The 12,105-nt window shown below is 36.4% G+C and overlaps 2 protein-coding genes across 2 annotated transcripts in view; one reads left to right on the top strand and one right to left on the bottom strand.

The window, feature by feature from the left end:
* Nucleotides 1–2,179, bottom strand: part of LOC150090386 (ribitol-5-phosphate xylosyltransferase 1-like) — an 86,856-nt gene extending 84,677 nt beyond the window's left edge. The window contains exon 1 of the mRNA XM_090390296.1: nt 2,041–2,179. Within this exon, the coding sequence (XP_090246422.1) occupies nt 2,041–2,179 (139 nt within the window). The remainder of the gene's footprint in view (nt 1–2,040) is intronic.
* Nucleotides 2,160–12,105, top strand: part of LOC150090384 (tRNA (guanine(6)-N(2))-methyltransferase THUMP3-like) — a 76,757-nt gene continuing 66,811 nt past the window's right edge. Inside the window, exon 1 of the mRNA XM_090390295.1 lies at nt 2,160–2,507. Within this exon, the coding sequence (XP_090246421.1) occupies nt 2,307–2,507 (201 nt within the window). The 5' untranslated portion in view covers nt 2,160–2,306. The remainder of the gene's footprint in view (nt 2,508–12,105) is intronic.

Raw genomic sequence — 12,105 nt, 5'->3', positions numbered from 1 at the left:
TTTGAAATGCTGAGGGCAACTGCTTGGCATTTTGACACCTAAAGCTAAATAACAGAAATGCATCTTTGTGTTCATGAATTTAATTAAACTATAAAAATAATTATTATTATCCATAAGATAATAATAATAATAAAAGCATTTATAATAATTAATTTGATGATAACGATTTTCATATTAGCATAAGTACATGATGCATGAAAGCAAGCTTATATAGCATCAGCCAAAAAAAAAAAAAAAAACACCCTTCTCATTTCGCCCATCTACGTGCTCAAAATGTTTGTCTAGTTCTGCCTTGAATCTATTTAAGCTATCAACTTCTACAATGACAGATGGAAGTTTGTTCCAACAATCAACTACCCACTGGCTAAAGGCAAACTTCCACACATCTATTCTACAACTGTCTTTCCTCAAATTGAATCTGTACCCCCTCAGGTTCTTAATTTAAGCAAGCGGAAGTATCCCATCAGCACTGAGCCTGCTCAAACCATTGAAGGCCTTATACACCTCAATCAGATCACCTTGCAGGTGCCTAGTCTCCAGATGCAAGACTGCATGTAACTTGCAGAACTTAAGCCTCTCTTGGTAAGGGCATTCCTTTGTTCTTCTCACCAATCTTGTTGCCCTTCTCTGTACTCGTTCTAGCAACTCCATCCTTCCTAAAACAAGGCTTCCAGACCTGTACGCAATGCTCAAGGTGTGGCCTGACCATTGCCTTATAGAATGGTCAGGTTTCGAAAATGCTGCTAAATACAGCCTCAGGTATATACAAAGAATTGAATATACTTTGCAATTTAAAATAAGAATTTTAAGAGAAACTTCCACTTTTTTATTATGCATAAATAACAAACAAATTAGTGATACAGGAGAATCTTATAAAATTGAAGATATATATAAATTATAGAGTAAACCTTGCAAAAATCATGATTTATTTGGATTTCGAAACAATTAAAAATCTATAAAACTTTTTTTAAAGATGGCAAATTTTTAAGACTGCATGCACCTTAACTTCAGGTTACATATTGATAGTAATTGAAAAGATCATTTTAAAGAAAAGTTCATTTGCCTCAACATCAGTTGCAATAAGCTAGATTTTTTAAAATTATGTGATAGTAATGTTTATCCAAATATATATTTCATTAAAGATAATAACTTATTACAGGTTGTTTCTTAGAAAGAATGAATTTTTTAAATCAGTTTTTAAGAATTAAATGTGAAAATGAACTTTGTAAAAAAAAATTAAGGAATATCAGGTATTTAAAAAAAAAATCTTAAAAATCGGATATGTTATGATATTCTCTATGTACTGAGAGTGCAACCTAATTAAGAACGGATTGTAAAATCACTGGAGTACAGCCAAATGTTTTTTTTTTTCACATTTAATTCTGTGATAAGTAGAAATAATAAATAAATATAAATGTCTTTATTTACCGTATCATATACGCATGGTCTTTTGATTAATACATATTTTTAAAGACCAACAAATTATTTTCGGTAGAACGTCTAGACGTCCTACTTCCAAATCCATTCATTTGATCTATAAACAGCACTTCCGATTATGAATACCTTAGTCTGAAACCGCACTACTTAAATTAAAACGTGAGCTAATTTTGAGGAAATAAACTGAACAGAAAAATTATTCATTCAAAACATTTGAATCCTTGGCTTATCTTGTGATGCTTTAATACAGTAAACCTAGATGTTACAAATCAGTTTGAGAATAATTGTATATATGTGTGTATATCTGAATCTACATAAAAAAATTGCTTGATTCATTACTGGTCACTGAAATGAAAACAACATTTCCATTGGACTTTTTCTAAACAAAATATCAGCCTATATTCACGCAGCATATGAAAAAACGAAAATGAAGTAAAATTTTAAGCACGTGGATTTTCCCATATCGGGAATGCAATCACGCATAAGTTCCTGTTATTTAAAGAATAAGCAAAGGTACGCCGAGCCGGTTTGACAAGTACAGTATGAGATTATTCCTTTTGCACACTAGAGGGCTATAATGATCAACTTTAACTTTATTCTTACCAGGCAACGACCATACTCGTTGTGTAGTCTTCTTGGTTTTAAAAGAATTTTTCACAAGCAATACATATGCTGTATAACATGTCAATATACAATAGATGGCAAAAACCGCCACAGTAACTCTTTTCAACGTGACAGGCATAGCGCCATGTTGAGATGTAAATGGTGACTAGAGGGCGCTTATGTAGAAGCAGAATGGAATATTCGGAAAAGTTTCATGAAGTGAGTTAAATGAACCTTAGTTTTTTTTACAGCTGGTAATAAGTTAAATGGCAGTTGCTAACGCGAGTGGAGATAATGTCTGGGAGTTAAAAAATCTTACGCCGGCAGAAGCTTGTACAATAGAAGCAACCGTTGTTACAGGGTTTGAATCGACAGCAAAAGAAGAATGCGAGGAAAAGTTAAAGACTACAGCAAATGTCAAACAGGGAAGAATATTTTTTGATATTCCTGTGAACAGAGTGACAGAGGTAAGTTCACATTTCCATTAAGTTGACTTCATTTATACATATATTTTTACTTATTTATTACTTGTATGCCATGCATGAGGCATCCTTTTCCAAAACTTGCCTTATCCAATTTTCGGAATTTCTCAGGAAAAGTGTTTGGGGGGGAGGGGGGGTAAATTGAATTTGTTGCTCTGTTTTACTTGTTCTTTTAAGTTAACTTAATAAATATGTCCCTGCACTAAACTGTAATGAGGAAATTGAAATATTTACTATAAATTACAACGAATTTTAAAGCAGCAGAATCGATTTTATGACTGATTTATTTGACAACACAGCTAAAAATTATTAAAAATTGTATTATAAAATATTTAAGGTTTTATTCTAAATGTTAAATATTTATTTAATATTTTATTCTGGTCAAACATGAAAAAATCAATTCTGGGAGCTGCTGAAGAAAGTCTTGGATATAAACCTATAAAAAATAAAAACTGGCTAAGAACTTGGAATGAAGAATTGAAACAATCAATCAATGAGAAAAAAATGACCTATAAACTATTCCCACAAACTAAAGACCTACATCTACGCATAAAATATAAAAAGCTTCGAGCAGAAGTCAGAAAACTAACCAGAAGAATCCGACGAGATGACTGGGATAAATTTGTTAAATCTTTAGAATGTGATATCACGGGCCCACAGAGAAGAGGTTTTAAAATTTTTAAGAAATTACAACTAGACACAAATGATCAAATAAAAACCAACTCTATCTCCCAAGCAGAATGGAAGCAACACTATTCCAAACTATGGTACAACCCAGGCACTACGGAATTGGAAGATGAATCTGTGGTAACCAAAGATGAAGAAAATATAACAATGGAAGAACTAGAGTTAATATTACAAAAAACAGAAAACGCCCAGGCATAGACAACTTGAATGTAGAACTATTTAAATATGGGGGCACCTTACTAAAAAACACTGCTGAAATTATTTAACATCGTATGGCATAAGCAACAGATACCCAAAGATTGGGAAACAGGAATAGTAATCAATTTACACAAAAGGCTCCAGAAATAACCCTAACAACTACAGAGGGATAACACTGCTGTCAACTGCCACAAAGCTATACTTTAATATACTACAGAATAAACTTAATAAATACAGTGAACAATTCTTAGAAGAAGAACAATGTAGGTTCAGAAAAGGGAGAAGCACAATAGATGCCATTTTTGGGCAGGAGCAGCAGTGCATAGCACATGCTTCTTGATTAGACCGGGGTTCAAGCCCGTCACCACCAATTACGGAGGATGCAGAAAGGTCAGGGAATGACCACCGCATATCCCCGGAGCAATATGGCCTTAGTTGCTAATGTTCCTAAAAACCAAATAACAACAACAACAGATGCCATTTTCTCACTACAACAAATTTTGGAGAAAAGAGGAGAATTCAATCTACCAACATTTCTGCTCTTTATTGATTATGAAAAAGCATATGACAATATAAACCAAGAAAAACTTTGACAGATTCTATGTGAAGAAAATATCTCAACCCAACTCCGGAAAGCGATCTAAAGCCTATATAAAAACTCAAAAGTCTGTATAAAATATTCTAATGGCCAACTATCAGACCCAATTAACACCAAGAAAGGAGTGAAACAAGGATGTGGACTATCACTAAATTTATTTAATATCTACATCAATAAAATTCTTAAAGAATGGAAACAAACAATTAACAATACAGTTGAACAACAGGAATAAAATCCAAACTATATCATATGCTGATGATCAAGTTATAATTGCAAAATCTGAAGATGAACTACAGATAGCAGCAAATGAACTTAATAAAATAGGTAAAAAGTACGAGATGAAAATCTCCACCTCAAAAACAAAATCAGTGGGATTATGTGGAAAAAACATACAAAGAGTCAAAATTGTTATTTATGATAAAATAATAGAACAAATATCTGACTTCACTTATTTGGGAAATTTATTATCAAATGAAGGGAAAGACATCCACACTAAACTACAAAAATATAATAAAATGAATGGAACAATTAAATGCCTCTTCGGAAAACAAATGACAACTGAAACAAAATTATGACTGCACAATATCACTTCAAAACCAGCCCTCTTCTACAGCTGTTAGACTTGGGTCATAAATAAGAAATATGCACACAAACTAGAAGCAGCACAAATGAGATTTTAAAGACCATTATTAGGCTTTACAAGACTAGACTACCAAAGAAATTTAGATATCCGCGAGAAATTAAAAGTAGATAACGTAGTAAATGACATAAAACGGTATCAGGAAAAATGGATCAGCCACATAGAAAGAATGAACCCAGACCGGATCCCAAAACCTACAGGCAAGAGAGATGGTGGTCGACCAAGACAACGATGACGAGATCAAGACCACCTCCAAGAGTTACAATGGAACAGGTCTTAAAAGACCTAAGCCGGACCAAGTTCATGATGATGATGAATATTTAAGGGCAAAGGCCTCATGCTACGAGGTAGAATGACTAACATGTAGGTTAGTGCAAAAGCATCATTTTAACATGGCTATCTACCAAAGTAGGTAAATTAATTAATTAAATTGGCATCGTTTTGGTTATATCTCATATTGTGAATGCCTTCACAACAAGTTGCCATGGTATTGTACTACCTCGAATAAATAACATTTCACCAATGGAGAAGACTACTGTTATTTATTCTCAGTGGATACCACCACCCAGATGGCACTGTTTCAAAGCTTGTTGGCTTCTCTTCGGTCGGTCGGTGGGCTGGCGGGCAGGTACCCTGGTGTTACAATAGTGGCAACCCAGTTATGTAGTATAGCTTCACAATATGAGAGATGCCTGATGGTGTGCAGTGATAGATTATAAAATAGTCTATATCACTATTGCAACACCAGGGTACCTGCCCACCCACCAAAGAGAAGCCAAAAAGCTTTGAAGCGGTGCCGTCTGGGTGGTGGTATCCGCTGAGAATAAATAACAGTAGTCATCTCCATTGGTGAAGTGTTATTTATTCGAGATAGTACAATACCATGGCAACTCGTTGTGAAGGCATTCACAATATGAAATATAACCAAAACGATGCCAATTTAATTAATTAATTTACCTACTTTGGTAGATGGCTATGTTAAAGTGATGCTTTTGCATTAACCTACATGTTAGTTAAAATTTGTATATAATACAAATGTAATAAACTTATAAAAGCAAAAAACAATTAGGTGATGTATAAGTAAGTTTATCGTACTTGCAAAAACAGTTTGAAACATACTTTTCAGAGATTGTAAATGGGAGGAATGGAATACAATGCAATCACCATGTATTCAATCTACTAATTAAAGTTGTACACGCAAACCAAGATGACATTTAAATTGTAAATCAACCTTGGCTGGAACTTCAGATCGTGAGTACTCCTCTGTACTTCGACAAAAAGACAGGAAGAAGGCAGTGATTGGCAGGTGCCACTTGCTGCTCTCCTCCTCCTCCTCGCCCGCATGTGACACTGCAAAGTCATGTGACATCCCAACACGTTGCAGCCTAAACAAAGAAAAACAGAAACGGCAATGCAGAACTAAAATAGCTGAAAATAAATAAGAATTCTTAAAAAAAATTCCATTTTCTTACTTGAATCCGTTCTGAAGTCACGTAAAAACCTAACCTTTTGTCACTAAACAAAAATGACAACTTCAATACAAAGAAAACTCACGTGGTGACTCCTAGCCATGGCCAACGACTGGTTTTTTGCGTGAATCCATCCCAAAGTTGCATAAAAACCTAACCTTTTGTTACTAAACAAAAATAGCTACTTCAATACAAAGAAAACTCGCCCCATCAGTCCTCACATGCCGGCTGGTATACTTCACAAATTGCATTGATAAAACTCATACTAATATCACTGCTGAAAGAGTGCCTACAATGCCACAAACTCTGCGAGGTAGGAGCCAAATTGACCATCTACTGTTCTTGATGGCAGTAGCCATTTAATACCACTCTGTGTACCCTCTATACCCCGGGTTCCCAACCTGTGGGTTGCAAAGCTTATTAATAAATAAGCTTTGAAAACCCCACTGTTATTTTTAGTTGCGATTATTTTTATAGGAAATTTCATCACAAAGCTTTTCAAAGCTTATTTATTTCAATATGGCATATGGCTACACTGCAATATTCTACTAGTGGTTGTAACACTGATTTTTGATAAATGAAAGGAAGTGACCACAGCAGATACTTAAAAAATATTAAAAGCCCACCGTATTCATACATATTAAGCATTTTATATTGTTTTAATTATTTGCTATGGCAGGCCTTTAATATTTTTTCAAATTTTTGCCGCGGCAGAACTTGATTCACTCCCTAAAAATAAAATATGCAAATGCAGTGTTATCATTAGAATAAAATTCTGTTACAAATAGTAAACTGAAAAAAATATTCACTATGATGCAAAATTCATTTTTAATTGGTGTCTCAATGTGTGAATTACGAACTGTCAAATAAAGGTGAGTTGCTCTCTTAGCGCAGTTGAAGGTCACCCTATATGTTTTGCTGACACCGCCATGTTTGCAATGATGTAATTCAATAATGTCCGTGATGGGCCATCTGATGCAAACTGGCACAAACTTAGTTCGCCAATAGTCAACCACCTTTAGTTGCTGCCATGATAGATACTAGCCGCTCGCTGATAGAAACCAGCCACTTACTGGCAATGTGTGGACATGTGTATATGTAAGGGTGGCACCTAGAAAGTTTGTTCAACTCTGCCTCGTATCTCTGTGAAGAACAGTATCACTGCAAATGGGCCAGATATGTGTGTGACGTATGTTTGTGTGTATTGTGTGCTCTGTTGTTATGTTGTTGTTGTTGTTATTTGGTTTTTAGGAGCATTAGCAACTAAGGCCATATTGCTCCGTGAATATGCGGTGGTCATTCCTGACCTTTCTGCATCCTCCGTATTTGGTGGTGACGGGCTCAAACCCCGGTCTAATCAAGAAGCGTGTGCTACGCACTGCTGCTCCTTCCCACCTGGCTACGGAGGCGCCTCTGTTGTTATGTTCTGGCCTCTTGACTACTCAGAAGCATCAGTCACCTGGACAGATGATTCTGGGTGCTCGTACTGGCAAGTCTTGCCAGTAAGACTCTTCCAGCTCCTCTGCTAGAAGTACTTGATTCTCTGATCAAAATTGTGAGTTACATCAAATCTGGAGCCCTCAACACCCGTCTGTTTAAAGAACTCTGTAAAAATATGAATTCTGATCACAAGTTTCTTCTTTTCTACACTGCTGTATGCTTGTTGTCAAAGGGAAATGTTGTCAATCATGTCTTTGAGTTGAAAGATGAAATCAAATTCATGAAGTGCAAGGGAAACATGTCCTTCTGGATTACTTTAATGATGAAGCTTGGAAGAAAAGAGTTGCTTACTTAGCAGACATTTTAGATCAACTAAATAAGCTGAACCTGAAACTTCGGAGAAAGGAAACACACATTATCCAATTTCATGACAATCTTCAGGCATTTGTATCCAAACTGCAAAACTGGCATCGTAAAGTAAATCTTGGAAACATTGCCATGTTTGAAAAACTCTGCAGTGTTGGTAGAGGAATCTGAAGATGAACTGGATGAGAATCTGAAGGAGGAGATTACCGCTGAAATTCCTTTTCAAGGTGCCCAGTACTTCCCTGAGCTTACAGAAAAAGAAGCTGCACTGGTACGAAACCCATTCTCTGCTTCCCTGAATGTAGCCAGGCTTCCTGATGAAGCACAGGATGAATTCTTGGATCTGCCAAACAATTCCTCGGCATATAATTTGTTTTATGAAAAATTGCTGACTCAGTTCTTGTGTGCTATGTATCAGTCATATCCAAATGTCACCATGCTTGCCTTTCGAGTTTCACTTCCATTTACCTCTACATATCTCTGCCTATCCACTACATATCTGAAGTGGATTTTCAACACTTCTTGATATCAAAACAAAGGCAAGAAACAGACTGAACATTGAGGATGACATGAGGTTGGCTTTAACACTCAGCCGCAAATTTTGAAGCTGGTTGCCCAGATGCAAGTACAACTATTGCACTAAATATTAGGTTAGAATTATATTCTGAAAAATCTATTTTTAATGTGTTTTCTTTACCCTATTAAAAATGCCTTTTTATGCAAATGTAGCAGGGGTCGCAGGTTACTTGGCTATCATAAAAGGGGGTCGCAACTCAAAAAATATTGGGAAACGCTGCTCTATACTGTTAATGTTAGCACCAGTTTCAGCCTCGCTGAAGTGAAACGAGTGGTTAACAGCTGTATGCTGAAATCCTTCATCACCTAGACAAACATATGACTTCCAGCAATCCGGCCCTATACTACTACTGGGTTAAATGGAAGTCTTAATGATGTCTAGGAGAACTTCTTTACTCTGATTTTCAACAACACTGAAATGCAAATTTTTAAAAACAAGTGCGTTTTTTGCTTGAATCCCTCCCAAAGTCCCGTAAAAACCTAACCTTTTTTTTAACTAAACAACAATGGCAATTTCAATACAAAGAAAACTTCAACATCAATACCAAGTGATTTTCTCAGCTCAGTAACCCTCTTCCCAATGCAGGAGCAGTCCCATGATTTTCTGTGGGGGGGGACTAAAGCATGTTCTGAGGAATCACATAAGCTGTAATCATTATGTAGCAGTAAAAAAAATTATATTATTTTGATCACAGGGGCTCCTATGTGGGACTGGCTCTGCTCTAGTGCCTGGTGGAGCCAGCACTTTAGGAGGATTGTGCCATACATTGTGCATCCCTTGCAGATATGTACTATTTAGACATGACACTTTTAGAATAACTGTTTTTACAATTTTATGAAACAAACAGGAAAACAATAAACATACACACAGGATGAAGTCAACAAGTTAACTGTTAATGCAAGTATTAAGAGAAAACTATATGAAATGGTAGAGAAAAGAGAGCATGCAACCCCAGGAGCTGATATCTGGTGAGTATGGGCTTGGCACACCCAGGGGTCCTGAGCTGGATATCATCATTCTTCTCTTTCTTGGTGATTCCCACCAACTTCTCTCTCTCTCTCTCATTCTGAGTAACTCAGGAATTTTTTTTTTTTCAGCTGGTTCAACAAATGCCTCAGACTTCCTTGCACCATATAACTAATGATGATAATAATAATGTCACTGGCCAAATGGATATAATGAGTTAAAACAGAACCATCATTGGATAAGGCAAGTTTTGAAAGAAGACAACTATTTTAAGCAGTTTACTGTTATGAATAGATGTGTTAGCATTAGTAGAGAATTTTTTTCATGCTGGTCTGTACTTGTTAACAGGAGAGACTGCTTCTACAGGGATGGGATACATTTAAATAGAAAGGGTGCAAGAATATTTGCTGATGCTATCAAGGCAGTGTTAGGTGGGTCGGAAAACTGCTAGCTTGGGGGGATACAGGGACTAATAGATTAACAGTAGCCACTGGCAGAGGTGAATGTGATTCTTGCACTGCTTCTATTGGAATGAGCGGCAGCCTGGAAAACAAGATGCAGGATATTTCAAAGACTTCTGGGAGTCATTACGGTACAAGTAAACACATGGGTTGTGTTAGGGTAGCTAAGAATAGGAACAAGTGCATATATTCTTGTGAGTACACCAATGCTAGGAGTTTGGTAAATAAATTTGATGAATTTGAGGTGTTGGTCAAAACATCAAAGGCAGATATTGTTGGGATATCAGAGATGTGGCGTCACATAGTTATAAGGAATGCAGAAATGGAATTTGGGGAGTACAATGTGTACAGAAAGGATAGGAAGGGAGGAGGGGGTTATGCTATTAGTTAAGAAACACATAAAATCCAAGGAAGTGAAGCCAGTCGACATCGCTGGACAGTGCAGTGTCGAGTCAGTTTGGTGTGACATAAGCATTGGGAGATCAAAATTGAGAGTAGGAGTGTGCTATAGGCCTAATGACTCTGATGAGTATAATAAGAAACTGTACAGGGAAATAGTGGGCCAGTAAATCAGAGTCTTATAATGGTGGATTTTAATTTCCCAGATATTGACTGGAATTTATGGGTTGGTCACTAACACACTAGCAAGGTTTTTTTTTTTTTTGTGGATTTATTGGATGATTGTTATCTACATCAGCATGTTTGGTAGGCAACTAGAGGGAGTAATACTCTTGATCTGATTATCAGTAGTGATTCTTCATGCATTAAGAATCTTCAGATAAAGGAACCACTAGGTGGCAGTGATCACAGTGGGCTGAAGTGGGATTTACTCAAAGAGGTAACTACTATCAGGGGTAAAGGGAAGTGTCTTTGCTTTCGTAAAGGCGACTACAATGGTCTGAGACAGTATTTAAATTCTATACAGTGGGACCAACTGATGATGTTACCAACAGCAAATTCAAAATGGGAAGCATTCAAAGAATTTATCTTGGAAGCTACTAGGCTTTACATACCAACTAAGAAATATTGTTAAAGGTTTAGGCCTAAATGGATGTCAGATGAACTAATGAGACATATGGAAGAGAAGAAAAATGCATGGAATACATATAAATTAATGGGTAACATTAATATGATGGAAGCCTATGATAGATATAAGCTGGTCTGGAACCAAGTCACAAAGGAGATTAGGCAAGCAAAGGCAGATTATAAGAAATCCTTGGCAAAGGATGCAAACAAACAAAAAAAAAAAAAAAAAAAAAAAAAAAGAGTTCTTTACCTATGTAAACTGTAGAAGGAAAGGGATGAATCAGATTGGTCCACTGGATATTGATGGTTCAACTGTTGATGATCCTGCTCAGGTGGGTAACAAACTAAATGAGTTATTTTGCATCTACATTCACACATGAGGAGTTATTCAGGAAGGGGAATGCCAGAGGTGAAGTAAACTCTGGCAGTGAGCTAGATGATTTTGTAATAACTGAGAGGAACGTGAAGGAGAAATTGTTGAGAATAAACATAAAAAAGGTGCCTGGGGTGGATGAGATCTATCCAGTTATATTAAAGGAAGTAAGCAAACCATTAGCCATAATTATGAGACCTCCTTTGGACTCGAGGGAGGTACCCATAGACTGGAGATATGCAAATGTGACCCAAATTCACAAAGGAAAATCGAAGGCTGACACAAGTAATTATAGACCTGTGAGTTTAACTTCTGAAAATTAATGGAGGCACTGGTTAAAGAAGCACTGCAGGATCATCTAGACAAGACTTCAGTTATAGCTCGGACACAGCATGGTTTTGTTAAGGGAAAGTGTTGCCTGACCAATTTGATTGGATACTATGATGCAGTCGCAATAGAACGGGATGCAGGGAATAACTTTGATATTATATATTTGAATCTTAGAAAGGCTTTTGATAAAGTTGCACATGGAAGACTGCTGCACAAATTGGGGCGGTGGTGTGGCATTGGAGACAAATTGGTGCTATGGATAAAGGAATGGTTGAAGAGAAGAAGACAGAGAGTGGTAATCAATGGACACTGCTCGTCGTGGACTAATGTTATTAGTGAAGTCCCTCAGGGTTCAGTGTTGGGTTCATTGTTGTTTTCTGTATTTATAAATGATATTGATGATGGTATATCAAGCTTAATGTCCAAGTTTGCAGACGATACAAAGGTTGGCA

This window comes from Mastigoproctus giganteus, chromosome 2, assembly GCF_048544385.1.
Source record: "Mastigoproctus giganteus isolate SK-2022 chromosome 2, ASM4854438v1, whole genome shotgun sequence".
Taxonomy (NCBI): domain Eukaryota; kingdom Metazoa; phylum Arthropoda; class Arachnida; order Uropygi; family Thelyphonidae; genus Mastigoproctus; species Mastigoproctus giganteus.
Note: the sequence above shows the minus strand (reverse complement) of the source record. Positions and strands in the feature narration are given on the sequence as shown.